At 31.0% G+C, this 21,160-nt stretch overlaps 2 protein-coding genes across 2 annotated transcripts; one reads left to right on the top strand and one right to left on the bottom strand.

Annotated features, from left to right (window-relative positions):
* Nucleotides 1-9,818: 9,818 nt before the first annotated feature.
* LOC122578502 (phosphatidylinositol 4-phosphate 5-kinase 2-like) lies at nt 9,819-12,729 on the top strand. Its single transcript, XM_043750475.1, has 3 exons — nt 9,819-10,870; nt 11,747-12,008; nt 12,089-12,729. The coding sequence occupies exons 1-3, from the start codon at nt 9,837-9,839 to the stop codon at nt 12,266-12,268; spliced, it is 1,476 nt and encodes a 491-aa protein (XP_043606410.1). The 5' UTR covers nt 9,819-9,836; the 3' UTR covers nt 12,269-12,729.
* A 2,024-nt stretch (nt 12,730-14,753) lies between these two features.
* LOC122579353 (60S ribosomal protein L37a) lies at nt 14,754-15,877 on the bottom strand. Its single transcript, XM_043751516.1, has 5 exons — nt 15,723-15,877; nt 15,466-15,505; nt 15,249-15,337; nt 15,064-15,146; nt 14,754-14,968 (listed from the first exon to the last, which is right to left on the bottom strand). The coding sequence occupies exons 1-5, from the start codon at nt 15,723-15,725 to the stop codon at nt 14,905-14,907; spliced, it is 279 nt and encodes a 92-aa protein (XP_043607451.1). The 5' UTR covers nt 15,726-15,877; the 3' UTR covers nt 14,754-14,904.
* Between the last annotated feature and the right edge of the window lie 5,283 nt (nt 15,878-21,160).

The following is a 21,160-nucleotide window of genomic DNA, read 5'->3' as shown; positions in this document are numbered from 1 at the left end:
AGCTAGTGGTGCCCTACGATATCCTTTCTAAAAGTAATAATTAACCAATTTTGATAGTTTACTTCATATACGCCTCTTGACAAACCAATAAGATGTGTGATTGAAGAGAAGCATTGCATTACAAATGTCAAATTTTAAAGAAATTGAAAAAGTTATTAGGCTAAACTTTAGAATGAATATATCAAATGCTCAAACTATATGTTTTTTTTTAACGACAAATTTAGGATTAACGTCATGCCTATTCATAATATGCATAATTATTTGAGAAGATGATATGTACCGAAAAACTAATCTCACAATGACTATATATTTACCAGTCGTATACTTTTCAGTATTTTACTGGATCTAAAAATCCAATAGTGAAGGTCATGAAGGGTACCGATCTCTCTGGCAAGCCTTTGCAATTTAAGGCGTGATGGGGTCATCAGCCATATATTTGATGTGGAAATGAGAGATAAAGGGATTTGTACTTGCTTTTGTATTATTCAATATCATTTGGACCCCAATTGTTCTTTTCATTAAAAATTCCAAATTTTAGGGTGACCACTTTTTTCTTCGCTCCTTCCCATTAATTGAATAAGTAAAAGTAGAAAGTTAGTATATATTTTTGGTAGCTATTATACATTTAATTTAATCGCATAATAAAATGCTAAACAAAACTTTTAGGGCTTCATTTAACGTTCATAAAAAGAATGTATATTTCCAAATTAAAAGTCCACTCCCTGAATTTTATGGTAAATGTACAACTAATTAATACATCTTAACGAAAGTCTTTACGACTTCGTTTAGCAAAATCCCTTTTTTTTAAGGTACAGATTAACCATCACAACGAAGTTTCTACCATAAAATAGTTCCACAAACCTTCTAACCCCTCTAGCATACATGTGTTTCGACTTAAATGCGATTTCTTCATGTAGGAGACAAGTTGACCCTATTATTTATACTTTTTCGATCTTTTTGTGTCAAATTAATTTTTATATAAAAACATAACTTTTTGAATTCTTTTTGTACCTACATACGCTGTTAAGGCACGTTTGGTTGGGAGAAATTCAAAGAAAAGAAATGGGTCAGAGAAATGAAATGCAGAGAAATGAAATGATTAAGAAATCTAATAAATTCATGTGTTTGGTAACAACGAAGAATTGGCTTGAGAAAATATGAAAGAAATCAAATCTTCTGTTTGACATCACAAAGAAATGAAATGAGTTTCATTATTTTTAATTTTATATATATTAATCTGAATAAAGGCCATTGATCCAATAAATCAAAACTATCACAGCGACAATGCCACAAAAGTGATGATGAAGTTATTAAATGGAGTCCAAATAAAGTTGAAATATTCATTACATATGGATCTGCCATGGGTTTTATTTTGATAATATATTTGAAGATCATTAATCAAAAGAAGATTAATGCATTAACAAGATTATAGCAATTAGTATTATATTGAAAAAAAAATACAAAGTGATTGTTTATAATACCTATATGGATGGCAAGATAAACGATTTGGATAAAAATATGGAGGAATAGATAAAGGAAAAACAACAATGATTATTATTAATGGGAGATGTGAAGAAGGGGCTAGATGAGGGGATTCAATAGCTGAGAAATAGGGTTTTGAAGAATTTGTAATTTGGGAAAGAAAATGTGAATGTGGATGGCACGTGATGTTAGCATTTATACTCTCCCTTTTTTTAGCCTTTAGTCAAATTCTCTGTAAATGTACACGGAGAAATTTTGCTTCATAAATATGATTTTTCCCCATTTCTTCACAATTTGGATGGAAATCAAAATATAAAGAAACTAATTTCTCAAGAGTTTAATTTCTCCGTGTCCCCCAACTCCCTTGGCTTCCAAACAATGGAAATTAAAACATTTCCATTTCTCTTGTGCCATTTCGCCTAACCAAACATCCCAGTCTTTTGAATAGCTACGGATACATGAAATTTAGTATATGATTGCAAAAGGTTAAATATGAAAACGAACAAATTTGTAACAGATTTGATTATTCGCATTGTAACAGATCTTCTTATTAATATTTTATTAAAAGGTAAGCATCCACATAGAATGACCACATTTAACAAATCTATTTAGTTTATGCATCTAATTAGTCAAACAGTAAAATATACGGAGTACTTGTAACACGTATTGACCTTTTATTTATTTATTTTCTTATGAGTGAATCAGAAACATTAACCACCATAATTTTTGGTAATTAAATATGTGAAGTGTAGATATGATTTCTCAAGTTAAAATTACATCTCTTTCTAGAAGTATGGTAAGAAACACAAGCATTGAAATAAGGCTTATTAGTTGAAAGAGGCATACTAAATTAAAGTTGCCGAAAGTTGGTTCGCAATTTGCATATTCTCATCATTATTAGCTTCAAGATATTGACTAATACCAAAAATATCACCTTCCTATCTATTCCTATATTTCCCAAATACAATACTAAACGTGTAGCATTTGTTCGGTTATACAATAAAAACAAGCAAGAAAGTCTGGTTAACATTTTGTCACCATCTTCCGTTAATGCATTATTTTCATTTTATCGAATGGTAACAATACACTATAGAACCTGGATAATTTTGTAAGGGTTTATTAATTTATACCTTTTTTTTTTCTTTTATACTTCATTCAATTTAAGTTTTAAACGTAACAAATAAAAGGACTTGTTATATTATTAGTCTACTAATTCAGGGACTAAAGCTGGACAATTGATTTTTTAAGGTAAAGGGTGTAGTTTACACCATGTGATAACTAATGATATTGTTACATGTGGTTGATGTTATGACTTGTCAAAACATATCAAATTAAAGTGTAATTAAAAAAAAAAAAAAGAAAAAAAAAGTGTATATCTATTTTCTTCTTTCTCCCCAAAATACATTCTTTACAATACAATAAACAGTTATATACTACGCATAAATTATAATATCATGAGGGGTGAAAATAAAAAGGAAAAAAAGTTGTAAATAGTAGGCCTTTGGTGGTGAAATATGAAAAAAGAGAAAGAAACAAGAGGGAGAGGTAGAGAAAGAAATACAAGCGCTCTTTACGTCTCTCTACTATGGCATTTAAGCACATGTGTTAAATAATAGCCGATAATTTTACAATAGTCATTATGTTAATTTGTGCTAAATAATACGGAGTATGAGATATTTATATGTTGGTTCCTTTAATTAGATTGCTTAATAATACATAAATTTATACTTTGTCAAAAATTGATGCTTGAAATGTTTTAATAAAACAATAACAAATATATAATGTTTTCCGGTAATAACCATATACAATTTGTTAAAGGGAAATGATATTTCTATAACATACTCTAACCATCTACAACTATTTTTGCATGATACAGTTGTACACTGTAAAATAAATTTTATATATTTATTGTATATGTTTAAAACTTGTGCATCAATATCAATCCTCTTACTCCCTAGTCCCCTTTGTTAAACATGAAAAAACTGCAAAAAACTAAAAAAGCGTGGTCGCATTGTACTAGTTACGGATAATTTATATCTATGGCCACACCTTAAAAAACTAATTGTTTAATGGACATCCACACTAGAAGTTAAGATTGGGAAGAGGCGAAACGACTCAAGCTTTCAAATTTAGCAATCCCTTTCATCGTATTTACACATATAACCCTGTTAATATTGGTTATTCGTCGATGGTATACATTTCGTTTTCCAATTGATTGTTCAAAAAAAAAAGCATAGATGCATAAACATTTTATAAAATCTTTATATAATTAATATAGACATTTGATTATAATTAATTATTAATAATTCCAATTATTTATTAAAAGTTAAAATCCCGAATGAATCCAACTTTATCACATGTTTTATGTAGGGCTATAAACGGTTCGGTTCGGTTCGGTTAGTTAGAAATTTCGAACCGTTTTTTGGGTTTTGGTTCGGTTAGTTAAAAATTTTGAACCGTTAATTTCGGTTACCCGAAAAAGTCGGTTAATTTCGGTTTTATTTTCGGCTAACCATTTATTAAAGTTATGCTAATATAAAGTTTAAACTTTCAATTATAATAATTAGTTTATATTGTATTAATTAATTTTTCTATGTATAATAGTTATATAATTAATTTATATTGTATTAATTAATTTTTCTATGTATAATAGTTATTTAACTACGTTGATATTTTGTTTTATAAAAAAATATACATTACATTTAATTTTGAATTATTTTTTTCTAACGTTATATTTATCTAATGCAAGTTTTAATATCATGATTTACTACTTAAAATGTCTTTTATATGATATTACTAATACCTTTGATAAATATTTTAAATAAATTTAACAACTTTTCTTAAAAATTTATATATATAAGAAAATTATTTAAAATATCCAGAACTAATCATAAATTATGAAAAAAATTTAGTAAAATTGTTAATATTTTAGGCAACAAATACAAAAATTAGCTAAATAGATATGTAAGATATGTATTCATTTAATACATATTTGTGTAAATGTACATATATATGATTATATGTATATATCAAAATTCGGTTCGGCTCGGTTAACCGCGGGTAATGAATATTGAAACCCGTAACCGAACCGTTCCACATCGGTTTTTTTGTTTTCGGTTTTTTCGGGTTTCGGTTTTTTTCGGTTTCGGTTTTTTCGGTTTCGGATCACACGGTTCGGACCGGTTTTCGGTTTTCCGGTTTATCTCTTACACCCCTAGTTTTATGTCGAGTGTAGCCCCTCATTTGACCTCTCATGCCACGAAGCTCACCATAGGCTCACTCTTTTTTGAATGACCAACAAGCCAGCATATGACTCACATATGTGCCAGTGCCACACCCAAGCCAAATCGTGTGCTCTTAAGGTCACTTTCGAACTTTTGTAATACCATTTTGGTTTACTTGAAGATCTATATATCATACTAGAAAAACCAAAAATAAAAGCGCATGTTTTGTTGTCTTCCTCTTTCAAAAGTCATTCCAAACCTCTCACCTTCTAAGATTCTATCAAACCTCGTAGAGAATTGCCAAGAAACTATAAATAAACAATACAATACTAATATAGTTTTAAAATATAATAACCGGCGAATATCTGAGTTAATAATTACAATTATTTTGCTATTATAAAATATACATTTTTTTTGTCGGATTGGAATCAAAAGCTTCATAATTAACGATGAATTTTGTAACGTTCAACCTTGGAGCTTGTCTAAGATTTAGTCAAAATAAGATAATTTTATTTACAATAAGGAAGTGATCATGGTGCTACAACAAATATTAGTCATCTATAACAAAATCTTACATAATACAGTTGTACATTACGTAATACGTATAAATTGTACTTTAGTTGTAGATGGCTAAATCTTGTTGTATAAATATCACTCCCCTTTACAATATGAATAAATCAAAATGTAGTACTAACATGACAAATCAAGTCAATTCCAAGCTTTTTCCCAGCGAATATAAGATGCTCAGCTCCGCACAACATAGGGATTAGCACGCTTTCGAAAAAAACATAGAATAGTAGAATTCATAGAGGATTGACATAAAAAGCTTGCAATGAGAGTTTAATTTAGAAAGACTCAGAGTTCAAGTCTTATCAAACAACGAGTTTTACCATTAATTTGTCATCGTGTTTTAGGGCCGGATTGATGGGTTTCTCCCCAGATCGTGAAGTTAACTGAGCTGGAGGTTCTTTGAGTCTGAATAGTTGTCAAGTTGTTCGTACCTTTAACCATTGGGGAATTGCGTATTGAGTATTCGATATTATCTTAGTTGGTTGTTAAAAAAAAGACAAATTAAGGGTAAAATTTAAGAGAGAGTGACTGAAATTCATGTATAAACGTCAAATTTTTAAGACTGTTTTCAACTCTACCAAATTAGTCACATATATCATTAATTTTATATTTTCAAGTTTATTAAACTCGAGAAGATTAAAATACTAAAATAATCAGTATGCACAAGTGTATAAGAACCTTTTATATAAAAGCTAAAGTATAATATTGATCATACTTGTTAAAGTTTTAATGCTATCTTGAGATGGAAAATTTTGATGAATATTCAATTTAGAGCTTCTAAATTTAATAGAAATAGAAGTAAAATAATACGTCATAAAATAAGTAAAAAAGAAATACTACTCTTAAGCTATTTTCAATTATGCAAACCCTGAAATCACAAGATGTCAAATTTGAGTTTGCCTTCATTTAATTAAAGTATCAAGATGTGTGAGTAGAATTGTAGAAATCACAAAAATGAAGTGTAAGTTTTGGAACAAACATGAAAATCTATTACTTATATTAGTGTTTTTAAATTGCATTACTTCCTATTGCAAAATGTAAATATCGCTAAAAACTTTCATATAACTTAAAAAAAAAATGTTGAGCAAACTACTCTTGTTAAAAAGATAAAGTAGATGTATAGAGTTTATATGTTCAGGTTATTCGGGATGACAAGTTTTTCTGACATGTATATAGCCTATTCAGATATTTGTTATGTTCTTTTACATAAATAAGATGACTAACCACTTAGTCACCTTGGTAGTGGTTTAATCTTTATTAGAAAAGTACTAAGATGTGGCTTTTTATGGTTAATGTGTGTCTAACCTTGATAGAATCTTGATAAAATGATAGATAGCCGTGCTAGCTAGCAGGGAATGATGAGGTGGAGCGTGAACGCATGGGTCGTTAAGGTTTGTAAAGCAACGCAAAGCGTAGGAAAGGAAGCACATGGAAGCCGCTGGGCTATATGTTGGGTGCACGTTAATTAGTAGAGTTATAGGTGATTTCTTAGTTTAGTATAACAAGAAAGGTAAATAATGTAATCCTAATCCTAACTACAATAATTTTTTTTTTTTTATTTATAATGAAAAGTGGATTATTGTTGCCTAATTTAAATAGACGATATCATCTAGTATTATACTCACTTAAAGTCAAACAATTATTGCAGATGTTTAAGCTTTAAAAATTCATTCTTTAATATTTCGTTGTACACATATTTAAAATAATAATCTAGTGGTGTGCCAACCTCTTGGTTCTTTATAAGCTTTACCCAATTACGCACAAATTACTTCATTTGCATATAAAAATTTAAAGCTAGATTTATCTTAGAATGTTTTACGCGTTTAATTAACACTCATACTGAAATTATTAAATTTTAACGCATTTAAAATATTTCAGTTTATTAGCACTTGTACTCTCCAATGTATTGATAAATTGTGGGGATCGAAATTGATGAATATATGTGATTCTTGTATCCAACTTTACTCTAAATGTAGGAAATTCTTATACGTACAAAAAGTTAGGTAATCAAAACATGTTTAAGCTTGAAGCTTTTAGTCAAAGCAACTACATTACAACATTGATATTGAAAGATAAAATCTAAAACTGCTATTTATTAATGTTTAGGTTCTTTAATTATGTGGTTAATTAGTTTCTAGATATTTTCATGCAACTAAAAAGATATTCTACGTATTAGAAGTCACAATCCTAACTTCCTATGGAGCGAAGGCAATTCGATCTTATTACCTTTTTTCTTTTCTTAAATCTTAATCGCCTTAATGCAATAAATAATTACATGTGTTAATGATCGAACAAATGAAGTAAATTGTGGTTTAATGCTTGATCCGTACATGATGATTGAATGTTACTTTTGATCGGCGTTTGTTTTAACCTTCTAGCTAGCAAAATCCATTATTATTTAAGCTAACTATACGTGTTAGGTTAGAAAAGAACATGATATTTGAAAAGAAAAACTAAGCCATGTTAAATGATTTAAAAAATAGCAGTGATTATTTTTACTTTTTTTTTTTTTTATGAAGACAGATAATACTTTTAGTAAAATCCAAACACAATATCTTTAAAAGTCACCGGCCTATGTCATTGGTGGTAATTCAATTCCTTATTTTGACGAAATCAAGCTGTATCTTTTGTATTCAATTCACAGTACAATTGGTTTACCTATAATTGATTGTCTAAATATTGTTAAGAATTTATAAACGTATTACTCGTATACAAAATAATAAATATATCATAATATATACAAATATTATACAATATATTTGTATAAATATGTGTGCACAATTGTAATAGATTTACTTATATATTGTCGTTGTATCAATATAAGTTCTCATGGGTAAAAATCTATGTTAGCTAGTTTGAATACCTTATGTCTAAAACCAGTGTCAAATGGTTTAGTGACAAAATATACATTTTTCCTTGTAAAAGGTTTCAAGTTCGAGTACTATCTTAAACATATTGTAACTGACCACACGTATCTATTTTTCACTTATGATGGGCTTGATGAGTTTTCCCTTTGAGATCTCCGAATGATAGGGTTTTCGTAAAAGGGTTTAAATTGAAGATTTATCATGTACGGGACTCACTAGCACGGATCCGTATCTAGACTCCCCGTTATTTGTGGGTACATAAAGACATTTCGTTCGAAGAGCAAGTTATCAACACCAAAATCCAACTTACAATTTTGTACATTAAGAGTTTTCTTTCAAACAACACTTCATATACAACTATTTTTATATATAACTATTTCGTCTAGATAAATGTCAAGGGTGCACGGAATATCTCGATGAAAAAAAGTAATGTTTAGCTTGTATCTAAAGAGTGGGAACTGGGAAGATACTGAAACATTCATTACAAGTGGGAAAAAAACGAATAAAGATAGATTAAATATATAAAGATGAGTGGTAAGACAATCTAACGCTCTTAATTAGTGGCCTATATGGATTTTCATAAATACTTTTTTATTATTCTTTTAAGTTAAAAACTGGTATCGACTATGGACTTAATTTGAATTATCCATACGAACACAAAACTTATTCAATCTTAATACTTAAACTACTTCACAATACTTTGCAAGTACCACTTCCTAGGATGTTGGCATTGTCAATTTACCATGGCTTCAAGCCACGATCTCACCCATTATCTTTATATCAAACTTAATCTATAGGTTACCGGTCACCAATGCTAACAAGATGAGAGAATGCGGTTTAAAAATAGGGATAATGACCTGTGAGTTTAACTAACTAAGCCAAAATGTCTATGTAATATAACCATTTTTAAAGCCGTTTATGCATTCTCTCATCTTGTTAGCATTATACTATTTTTTTTTTCAAATCACACTACATCACTACACATTACAAACACACACAAACATATGATATCAACAATGGTTTGTTGTGACACCCAAACCCTAATATCGATAGTGGTGTAATTGTGTAGCTTGGACCAAATCACACCTCCAAAATGCATATGGTGCCAAGTTGCCAACACCTTTTATCTTCTTTTTTTTTTATGAACATAACACCTTTTTATCTACCAAAAGAAAGTAAAAAAAGAGGACATCATTCCCAAAATATCCTTTTAATCTATAAATAATCACTACTCACTAGTACTTAGAATTAAAAAGCTAAAAGTAAAAGAACAAAAAGACTTTTTGAGTGAGGCAAGTGAGATTGGTAAATATCTCAAACAAAAGGGCCTAAAAAGAAACATTTAGTGGTCCCAAAATCAAAATTACAAACATAACCCCATACTTTTACTTAAACTCCAAAACCACCCCTTGTATATTTATATCTTCATAGCTCTCCCCACTTGAGCCTTTTTGTGTTTCCCTCTTCCTTTTTCCAAAAAACCAGACAGAAATTCACACACATCCACCTGAAAATTATAAATACCCATTTCAATTTCATCTACAAAATCACGATTTTCACACAAAATTCAAGAAATTTATAGCCTTTCATTTCAGTTTTTATGTAAGCATATATCTATATATAAGTCATTTTGGGTTTTGATTTTACAAAAAAGTTTTGATTTTTTTTTTTTTTTTTGGTTTTTTAACAGTCAATGCGTCAGAAAAAAACTGGTATTCAGATCGGAGAAGAAAACAATTTTTCCGATTTAAAATTCCCAAAATTTCAATTTCAAGAAAATAACACTAAAAAATTTGTATCAAAAATCCCAAATCTTGAAATTCAAATACCAAAAAAAAATGAACAAAGATTCAATCTTTATGAAAACCCACAACAAAAAAGGTCTGTTATTATGAATCCCCAATTGAAAAAGTCATCTTATAACAATAATAATAGAAGAAATTCGCATAAAAAATCTTTAATTTGTTGTTCATCTTCAGAAGCACTTTTGGCTACTAAAACAATTGCTTTGAAGTTAATCAAGTTTAGCCATGTTAAGCTTTTTTGGATTAAAGTCCCTTCCAGGGTTTTAATCCTTCTATTTTTGCCATCAATATACTATTTTTCACTAAGTTATAGATCTTTTTATCTCTATATACTCTTTGTTATTGCTTTCTGTAGTGTTGTTTTATCTTCATTTAATATCACTAGTTTTCATGCTACTAATCTGCCTTCAATCCGGTTATTCGTTGCTCGAAATATCCAGAATTTGAGGCTTTATAGTAAATCAGATGGTAGTAATAGTAACACATCAAAAACACATCCACCTGTTGTTTGGTCAATCGGGTCAAAGGCCCGATTTGAGGATAAAACGAATTCGGGGTTTTTGGTTAAGGTGTATACCAATGGGGATGTTTATGAAGGAGAGTTTTATAAAGGGAAGTGTTCTGGAAGTGGTGTGTATTACTATAATTTGAATGGGAGGTATGAAGGTGATTGGGTTGACCAAAAGTATGATGGATATGGTGTCGAAACTTGGGCGAAAGGGAGCCGATATAGGGGACAGTATAGGCAGGGATTAAGACATGGTTATGGGGTTTATAGATTTTATACAGGGGATATGTATGCTGGAGAATGGTTTAAAGGGCAGTGTCATGGATGTGGGGTTCATACTTGTGAAGACGGTAGCAAGTATTCGGGTGAATTCAAAGGAGGTATCAAACATGGGCTTGGCCACTATCATTTCAGGTGATTTTTTCAACTTAAATTCTTGAATATATAGCTAATAACAATACTTTTTATAGTGTATGAGAATCTATATATGCTAGTGATCCACTATTATGTTGTTGTTACTTATGACCTTATGTATATCAGTAAATGGTTGAAGTTATTTGTTAGTTATTGTAGATCATTTGGATTTCCACTATATTGCTAATGATCTTTAACTTGAATAGTAGTTGATGCTTGTGTTAAACTTTTGTTTATAGTTTAGCTTCCCATTGTTCTCTACTCGTATTCGTGTAAGCAATCTTCCCGGGAGTGCATCTCTGTGTAGGCTCATCATATCTGACTATTGCCTAGGAACTTCTCTATCCTTTTTTGAAACAACCAACAAACTCATACACGGATGACTTAAGGGTTAAACTTTGCAGATCCAGTGATACCTTTGATCTGTAACTTGTAAGGTCTATCATACCCTTGTGGGCTTTACATTTACTATCTATGCATAAATAGAAGTTTGTTATTGTAAGTTTAACATCAAACATAATAGTAGTTGGTGAGTTGGTGACTTTGATGTTGATGATTGCTTGTTTTTATCTAGTTTGCTATTAAATGACCTAATGATGATTAGTTATTTAGCACTCCTCTAGTCCAACTAAAGTTGTAATTATTTCCAACGTAGGACGCCCCGCAAAGATGATAACGTCCCCCACAGCTGAAATTTACTTATTCACCTATTCTCATGGTTACATGTTAATACTAGCAATTCTGAGGCGGTAGATTGCTCTAATTAGTCATCTTTCAAGACTAATATAAACATTAAAACACCTACAAGACTAATATACGATACCAATTTTATGGGTTTAGATATCTGTAAGCTTATGTGATTACATGATGGTACAGAAATGGAGACACATATGCCGGAGAATATTTTGCTGACAAAATGCATGGTTTTGGTGTCTACCGATTTGCAAACGGACACCGGTATGAGGGTGCCTGGCATGAAGGAAGAAGACAAGGGTTTGGTATGTACACTTTCAGAAACGGAGATACTCAATCGGGTCACTGGGATAACGGGGTTCTCACTGTTTCAACCTCTCAAAATACGTTTGTTTCTGGATCATCCAGCTCCATTTCTCATGCCAAAGTCCTTAAAGCTGTGCAGGTATATCAGGTCACTAGGACCATCATTACTCTTTATGCTTTTCACGAAACAAAAGCATTAACTGGTATATTGTGTTCCAGGAAGCAAGACGTATAGCTGAGAAAGCAGTCTGTATATCTGATGTTGCTGAGAGGGTTAACCGATCAGTGACTGCAGCTAACCGGGCAGCCAATGCAGCTAGAGTGGCAGCAGTTAAGGCAGTCCAAAACCGAATGCATCAGCATGATGACAATGATGATGTTCCACTGGATATTGTCTAATTCACTTGTGTTTATTTGACCTCTTTTGAGGGAAGTAGTGTTTAAATTATAACGGGTTTTTTAGAAGTAATGATGGTGGCTGGTGGTGCAAGGAGGTGGTGCTGCTTGGAACCGCAATCAGTTTAGGATAATGAAGTTACTGATTGAGGAGCATATGGTATCCCTCTTTCTTCTGGCTGGCTACAAATAAGTATATGTTTATATATGATATGCTGCTACGGTTACTAGTAGGTTTATGAATTCAAAGAGCACTAAAGTGCTTGTTGCCTTTTTTCCGTGTAACATGAAATCAGAAGGATATTTGAGGAAGGGGCTTATTACAGCATAATACTGCTGCATAGTCACCAAGATTCATGAGTATTTTGAGGACCTTTTCATGTCCTCTGTCTTTTTTGTTCAAATGTAAAATGTAAATGGTTGTGTTTTTACTTGGAAAAAGAATCAACATAGTTAGTAGTGTATTTGCTTTGGCTCAATAAAATCCAACTGTTCTTTCTGGCTTTTAATATGGGTTATCAGAAGTTTTGACATATCGTTTAGATATAGTACCGTCCATGGGATCAAGGACACAACTTTTTCGCATATGACACACATGGATTTGCGTTTGGTCCCACATAAAGTGTATATGTGATACTACCACAAGTCTTTGTATATGTTAGCATGTCTAGTGCATGTAATATGGGCATTATATATCTCTGTATCTATTGGTGTGAGGAGTCTTGTTTACTCAACTTCTATGTGTCATAAGGAAATCCTGGATGTGGGTCCGATAAAAGATGTGTGGTTTATGCATATGGGTCCTATGTGTCTTATGTTAAGTATGATAGCTTTGGTTTGTGCTGATCTATTCTGGCTAGGGATATGATTGTATAAGCCTTTTGTATTTGAATTAGTACTTTCATTATAAGTTATCTAAGATCCAAAAAAAAAGGTTCCCAAATTGCTAAAAGCGCTCTTAGTAACCGGTAAGAACTAAAGAGTACATTGAGATCAAGTAAAGATATCGCTTTGAATTGTGAATGGCATAGTCACTTGGGGGTTTTTCCTCCTGAAATTGACTTGTTTACTATAACTCAACATGAGCAAATGATTTTTTTTTCAAATAACTACAAACTTCACGACCCGTGGTATTTTGCTACGATAACAAACTCACAATCATTCCTCTTTGCATCTTAATATCAACTACCCAGTTGACAATATAGAATTATACTAATTTATAAATGATTAAGTTCAAGAGTCCACTTTTATATGTGGCCCCTTACCCAAATGACCCCGCTGGAGTGTATCGTCATTTTTAAATTATAAAAGCCGAACACTCATCTCCTACTTCTTGGCAAAACATCCGTAGGCGTAACAACAAAAAAACAGCCAATACCATGTATTTAGTTTGCAAACTACTTTTGACATCATTTTTTTTTAACATATTGGGACATCATGTAATCACAAAAATGTGATGATATCACATACATTCCATCCTATGAAAATTGGAGGGTATGTGGTTTGGAATCTTTATGCCACACTCGGTCCTTTTAGTTATATGTTTAAAATGCACTGGCTAAACAGGGAATCTAATTACAACTCGGAAATCTTGGGGCATCTGAAAATGAAGAATGGTTGCAGTTTCTGCTATATACAGATGAAGTTTAGTGGCAAGAAAATTACTGGTATCAAATGTGTCGTACTAATTACTGACATTGGACTTTCTTAACCAAATCATATCGTGTTGCTTTCTATTTAGCTTTTACAAGAAACTTGTCACATACATTTCATCTAGACATGATGAACATATACGACTTCACATCCGCATGTCACCCGCATTCAGTGTTATATGTCTGAGAAAAGTAAGAACTCCTAATGTGTGTCATACGCATAATGTGACCAAAAAATTATTGTGGCTTATAGCTTTGCAAGTCTGCCCCAATCATGATCACAGAGTTCACCATAAATTTATTATGGCTTAGAAGCAATGGGCAAGGCAAATAGAGCTAAAAGGGTTCATAGTAAAGATACTAAGCACTTAAGCAGTACCAAAGTTTAAGCATGATTATTTGACCTGGACCTCGAACACCAAAATATTTGGCTTTTCAGATTATAAATGATGACCAGTGACCTGACTCAGATTCTGGTGTAAAATCATTCACAGCTCAACTTGAGCATGAGTTTGTTAGGTTATTTTCTTGTTCTTAGATCTTCCAAAACTAAAAATTGGTTTCCTCCAGCTTAAATTTCATCCACCTCAGATTGAATAAACAAAACAAAAACGCTTTCAGACTTTATCAAGAGTCAAACAAATCAGCGTAAAGAATAAGACACGAGCCTAAACATATAACTACATTCATTAAGATCAGGAGGTTAACTCAAAGGTAAGTGATGCAGAGTATTGGGGACGCATAACCATTAACAAATGAAAATATGTGTTAACAGAGAGGCTCGGAAGAAGTATGATACCACAATATCAAACATAAATTCCCTAATAAAATACTGCTGATTTAACACAACTCTCTTCATTGATTCAACAGGTGAATATTTTGAAATGATCCAAAAAGGTCTAAAAGGGTAAATACGAAACCTTGACAACATGATAGTATGTAGAGTTTCTAAAAACTTCAGATTAAAGCAAACAACAAATGCACCACTTAACTCTCGGTCTGTTCCCTCAACCGCCGAATTGTGCTCCTCACCGTCACAGCACTTGCAGTGCTGTAGGAAAAAAGAAAGAAAAAAAGTGTCAGTAGGTTATAATACAAACAGCCTAACGTTAAAAAGAAAATCCAAAACGAAAATAGGATCGTTACTTCAAAGTATATGCACCGCCTGCTTTGACTTTGCCACAATCCTTGCAACCCCAGATACCAACAGCCTTTCTCTTCACCGCATACTGTGTAATTGAAATGTTACAGTTAATTTAGACGATTTAGCACAAAACGTATACACAAACGAGAGTACGAAAAACACAGGACCACAATTATATTAGATATACCTTGCCACAGAATTCACAGAAATACTTGGAGTGCTGGCTGACTTCCATTTTCTTGATCTGCTTTCGCAGACTAGCACCATAACGGGTACCTGAAAAATATTGACAATATAATAAGATAGATACATTGAAACATTATAACATATACTGTTTTAATTACAATGCTATCCACATTGTACTCTGATTGTTAAAAATGATGAAGGAAAACATCGAAACTTACCGTACTTTCCAACGATACCGGCCTTCTTTGTTCTCTTGGTCTATACATACAATAATACATATTTGGGACAGAAAACAATCATAAACAGAAAATAAGTTTACTTGTAGAGACCGGTGCTAATTTATTTACTGCATGTTTTCACATAAAATGTTTTACAGTTGAATTATTGATATTGATGTAATTAGTAGATAGATGATTAAATTTGAAGAATACTATTAATTATTATATATATTGAAAAATAGAATAAGAAATTTTACCATTATGCAAGATGTTTAGGAGAAACGCGAGTGAGCAATCTACAGATGAAACGGAGTTCCTCAGCAGCTGCGGCGGCGGCTTAGACAACGAGCGACGGTTGAAACCCTAAATCGTTTTCTTTATTTATATACGCAATCAAATTTTGCTCTTTTCATTCCATTTTATTTTCACTTACTTAATTTTATTTTAAAACTTCTTTTTATTTATATTTAGTTTTAAAAAAATAATATTCTTCTCTTCATAGCTTAGTGGTTGAGCACTAACTTTACATGTTCGAGGTTTAAAGTTCGAGACATGAGAAAGACATTTAAAATATTTTCACAAATAAAAGTCCTCCAGTGAAGCAGACAGAGAGGCAGAGTTTTACTAAAATTATATGTCGTGCTTTCTTAGTTGGGGGTTTCCTTCTAATAAGTATTGAGGGTGAGGGGCTCTCGTGCGGACCCGGTTAAGATAACGTAAGCTAGATCCCTTATTGCGAGCAAATGATCCACACCTTTCAAAAAAGAAAAACTTTAATATCTATTTTTTATATATATACTTAACTAGACCAACACTAACGCACAACAATATGAATAGCGGCAGCGACAGCGAGACGGTAAGTAGTGTAAGTTATTGTATAATTTTAGAACTTCGGAGAAAATATTATAAAGTAATTTAATTAAAAGTTTATTGAGTATTCAATAAGCTCATTGACAACGTTAATTAAAAGTTTATTGGGTATTAAATAAGTTTATTAAAAAAATTTTATTGATGTGAATTACCAACAAACTCTTAAAATTTGTAGACTTAAATCTTCAAAATTGCTTCCCTCTCATACCAAAATCTTCAAAATTGCTTTTCTCTCTAAAATGAAAACTCAGATTTCTCGTCGGAAAACTTAAAATCGGCATTTTCTCTTTCGTTTCTTCGAAATGAAACTCGAAATTTATACCAAAACACTCGAAATTAAAATCCGCACAACCCTAACCAACGTATATACGAATTATAGTTCGCCGGAAAAAAAATTTTGCTTCACCAGAAAACGCAACCGTTACCAAAAGTTTTTTTTTATCATCTCTATATATATATAATTCTCTATCTCTAAGTGCTCATGTGGCATATCTCAGAACTCGCCACATCATCTTTTTCTTACGTGGCGTCCATACGTTAAACGTCTCTTAGAACTTGACAAATCATCATCCAGTCAGCAGCCATATAAGTATTTGTTTTTATCAGTTAAAAAGACATAAAGAAGATTCGAACCCAGAACCTTTAACTTTTAATATCAAGTATAAACCACTTTATTCAATGTAATTTTTGTTTATTTTTTGCAACTTATAATAGATAATCTATTCTTTCTATAAATTTTATATAGTAAGTCTAAATATATATATATTACCGATTACCCCATTCCGTTTCTTTGTCTTAAAAAAACAATTGGTTTGGTATTTTTGGAAACAAAGAAACCACAAAATAATTAATATGTTCCTATTTCATTCGTGACACCAAAAAAAATAATAATATGTACAAGCAAATATCATTAATCTTGGATCAATTCATCTTGCTATCAGTTAACGATTAACACATGGGTTGTTTTCATTACAATTACCACCATCACATTTGTCTTTTAACCACAAAAAAGTATATTTTATTATACTAACACGATACCCGCGTAATGCGACAGTGGTTGTGACGGCAACGATGTGGTGGTGAGAGCGATTGTTGGTGGTGGATGCGGCGTCGAGTAGTGTAGATAATTTATGTAAAGACAATTGATGTAAAAGGTTAATGAAAATATTTTAGGATAAATGACTGATATTGTAATTTAATCACCTAATTAAATTTTAGATAATTCTTTCATAACTTTTAAGAAGAGGGTTTTTTTATTTATATTTATAATATAATATAAAAGTATAGATTAGATGTATAGAGAAATTAGGATTAAGAGATAAGACTATTTTGGATATAAAAAAATACTGAATTTTCTAAGATAGGAGAGATCAATATGTTTTATAAAGGGTTATAGATTCAACCTTTTTATGTTTAGAATCACCTAATCTTTACTTATTATTATTTTATTTATTTTAGTTATCTTAATTATATTTAATAGGTTGATTAAATATTAATTATATTAAAACTTAATTTAAAAAAAAAATACATTAGGACATTAGTTTACACGAAATTATAATACATTACCACATAAGAAAAAATTTGACAAATAAGATTTTGATGATGTTAGAAGTTTTTACATAATCCTATTACAACTCATCCTCCACCTAATAAAATACAAGTAAACAACAAATGTCGTTTATTACGAATTTTAGGTCCAAATATCATGCCGGTGTATAGAGAAGGGGGGGGGGGAGGTGAGATGTAGACAACGACCTTACCAATACAAAGATGAAGATACTGTTTTTAGGTTATATATAAATGATAGAAAATGATGTTTGACTTTTGCATAAAATATTAATTTTTGTTCAATTCTATTCTAAATATATATTCTTTTGTTTTCTACTTAAATATTTTTATTTTCATTAACATCATGGAGTATGTCTCCCAATGATACATTCTACGTGTAATTCATACTCCCTATCTTTAAAGATTCATAGATACATGATACATCTTTTTATATATGCACATGATAAGGTATGTCTTATTACTTGCGAAAGTTGTAACCATATGGTGTGTAGGTGTAACTGTTTGCTTTTACTATGTAAAAACTACATCCAAAATCGTTGTGAGTTATATGTTTAAGGTTACAAGAATTTCACAAAAAAATTATGTTTATTCTTCACTTAACTCAGCTCGTGCAACGCATGGGCCAAAGACCTAATTCTCTAATATATATCAATAAACTAAAACAAGATTGTAATATTCTTTGATTAACACTTGGCATAATATTTAAATGACACGTGTCTTTTTAGTTTGTATTAATAAATAATCCTATATTTTAGATACCATTAATAATTTATAACTGTTACGGAAACATAAGAACATTCCATATCAAATTAAAAGTCTTTACGTATCTATGATTTCTTATTTATTTAGATAAATATATTACTTTTTAGTTCCCATACTATATCTTTTCGAATTAACGTCCATGTGTACTTCAAATATTCAATCTTTCGTTTACTATTATTTTTCTCAACATAATTAGGTAATATCTTTTTTAATCTACATAAGTTAAATTATTTTTATTCATATGATATGATTTCTTTTTAAGAAACTTAAATCATATAACAAATTCTTGAGAGCATATACATATGAGAACGATGATGAATTGCACTCCTATTTAAAAATCAATAAAAGTTGATTACATTTAATATGTTGGATTAAAATAAAAACTATCTCTATCAATTTATTCAGATTTTATTAAAGCATAATTATGGATTTTGTTAAACGAAGATATAAGAGTTTTTTTAAGATGCATTAAATAGTTATACATTTATAATAAAATTCAGGCGGTGGGGCTTTTGATATGAAACACGTTTAGTAAGCCCTAAAGACTTTATTTATCATTTTTTTTAATATTATTATAATATAATTTTCGAGGTTAAATGGAGTATCTATCACAAAATAATTTAAGTCAAACCGTGTATATACACGGGTGTTGAAAACTAGTTAGTTAACTAAAGGGATAATAACATACAAATGTAACCACCTATGACAAAATGATTATGTAATGTAGTGATCTACTCGTGTGACTATGTAATGTATGCACCTATATTTTTTGGCTATACTATGTAAAATATGTACGGACCTTACATAGTATAGCAAAAAAAAATACATAGGTCCTTACATTGATTGAACCCAAATAAAAAGGTCCTTACATAGTATAGCAAAAAAAAGTTATGTGCATACATTACATAACCACCTGAGTAAGTTACTACATTACATAACCATTTTGTCATAGGTGGTTACATTCGTATGTCATTATCCCTTAACTAAACATAATAAGTACCATTTAGACTTATATAATAATGATATACTAATGATTATAATAATCTATGTATCTTATCATGTACTTAGTAATCTTCATCAAACTGAGGTTGTTATTCCTGTACCATTTTTATTGTTGGTTGCACTCATTGAGCAAGTTTGTATGTGATAACGACATGAAATTTAAATGCCTGTAGATCGAGTGGAATGTGAGATCTGGATCATTAGGAAACATCAAATCTACAAAAAGAGTCTTCATCAAATCTCCAAAGTGTTCAAGTTAATGTGATAAAGATCAAAGCTACAAAAGGAGTCTTCATCAACATATTTCATTCAAGATTTTCAAAGTCATACAATAACACTTGTTCAAGAAGCTCCAATGCATACATCAAGGAGGAGAGTACAAGTTCATGATACTTCATTCCAAGAAAATGAATTTCACTCAAGAATCGAAGATTGACGAACCAAAGCCAAGTTCATAAACCATGAATCAGAGTTGTCTTTTGAGATGCGAAAGGTATAAACTTGGCTTTGGTTCGTCAATCTTCGATTCTTGAGTGAAATTCATTTTCTTGGAATGAAGTATCATGAACTTGTACTCTCCCCCTTGATGTATGCATTGGAGCTTCTTGAACAAGTGTTATTGTATGACTTTGAAAATCTTGAATGAAATATGTTGATGAAGACTCCTTTTGTAGCTTTGATCTTTGTCACATTAACGGTTGCGTTTTCCGACGAAGCAAAGTTTTTCCGGCGAACTGTAATTAGTATATATGTTGGTTAGGGTTTGTGCGGATTTTGATTTCGAGTGTTTTGTTACAAATTTCGAGTTTCAGTTCGAAGAAACGAAAGAGAAAATGCCGATTTTGAGTTTTCCGGCGAGAAATCTGGGTTTTCATTTTAGAGAGAGAAACGGTTTTGGAGATTTGGGTATGAGAGAGAAACAATTTTGAATATTTGGGTCAACCATGTATAATTTTTAAGAGTTCGTTGGTAATACATATCAATGAAAAAAGTTTAATGAGCAACAATGTACAAACGGAAAAGTACATTAGTCTTCTCGTGATTAATCCCGTATTTTAAAGGTAAAACAGTTAAAAGGGTAAGACAGTTTGCTCTGTATATTAACTAAACGGATGACCACACGTTGCACTGACGATTGATAATAGCGACGGTGAGGTGGCGGCAATGGTGTCTAGTGGCAATGGTAGTGGCGACGACTTGGTTATTAATGTAAATTAATGGGAATAAACTTAAATTACTTATACATACTTTAAGATAAGAAAAGTCTAAAAACACCACGTAAAACTTCTATTAGACTAATCTGCTTTAAAGTATTTTTAGCATTGTACCCATACAATGCGGTAGTGGTTATAGCGGCAACGGTATGATGGTGCGGGCGACTGTTGGTGGTAGAAGCAACGTCGAGTGGTGTAGATAATTGATATAAATGTAATTGATTTAAAAGGTTAATGGAGATATTTTAAATGATTGAGAATTAATAGTGTAATTCAAT

Source organism: Erigeron canadensis, chromosome 8 (assembly GCF_010389155.1).
Source record: "Erigeron canadensis isolate Cc75 chromosome 8, C_canadensis_v1, whole genome shotgun sequence".
NCBI classification, from domain to species: domain Eukaryota; kingdom Viridiplantae; phylum Streptophyta; class Magnoliopsida; order Asterales; family Asteraceae; genus Erigeron; species Erigeron canadensis.
This window is presented reverse-complemented; position numbering and strand designations above follow the sequence as displayed.

Bases quoted from the DNA above. Each gene is read 5' to 3' on its own strand.
- LOC122578502 (XM_043750475.1), top strand. From the start codon at position 9,837: ATGCGTCAGAAAAAAACTGGTATTCAGATCGGAGAAGAAAACAATTTT. The intron at 10,871-11,746 runs GTGATTTTTTCA...ATGATGGTACAG, and splicing joins CTTGGCCACTATCATTTCAG to AAATGGAGACACATATGCCG. The intron at 12,009-12,088 runs GTATATCAGGTC...ATTGTGTTCCAG, and splicing joins AAGTCCTTAAAGCTGTGCAG to GAAGCAAGACGTATAGCTGA.
- LOC122579353 (XM_043751516.1), bottom strand. The intron at 15,147-15,248 runs GTATATCTAATA...TCAATTACACAG, and splicing joins TCTGTGAATTCTGTGGCAAG to TATGCGGTGAAGAGAAAGGC. The intron at 14,969-15,063 runs GTAACGATCCTA...TTTTTCCTACAG, and splicing joins GGCGGTGCATATACTTTGAA to CACTGCAAGTGCTGTGACGG.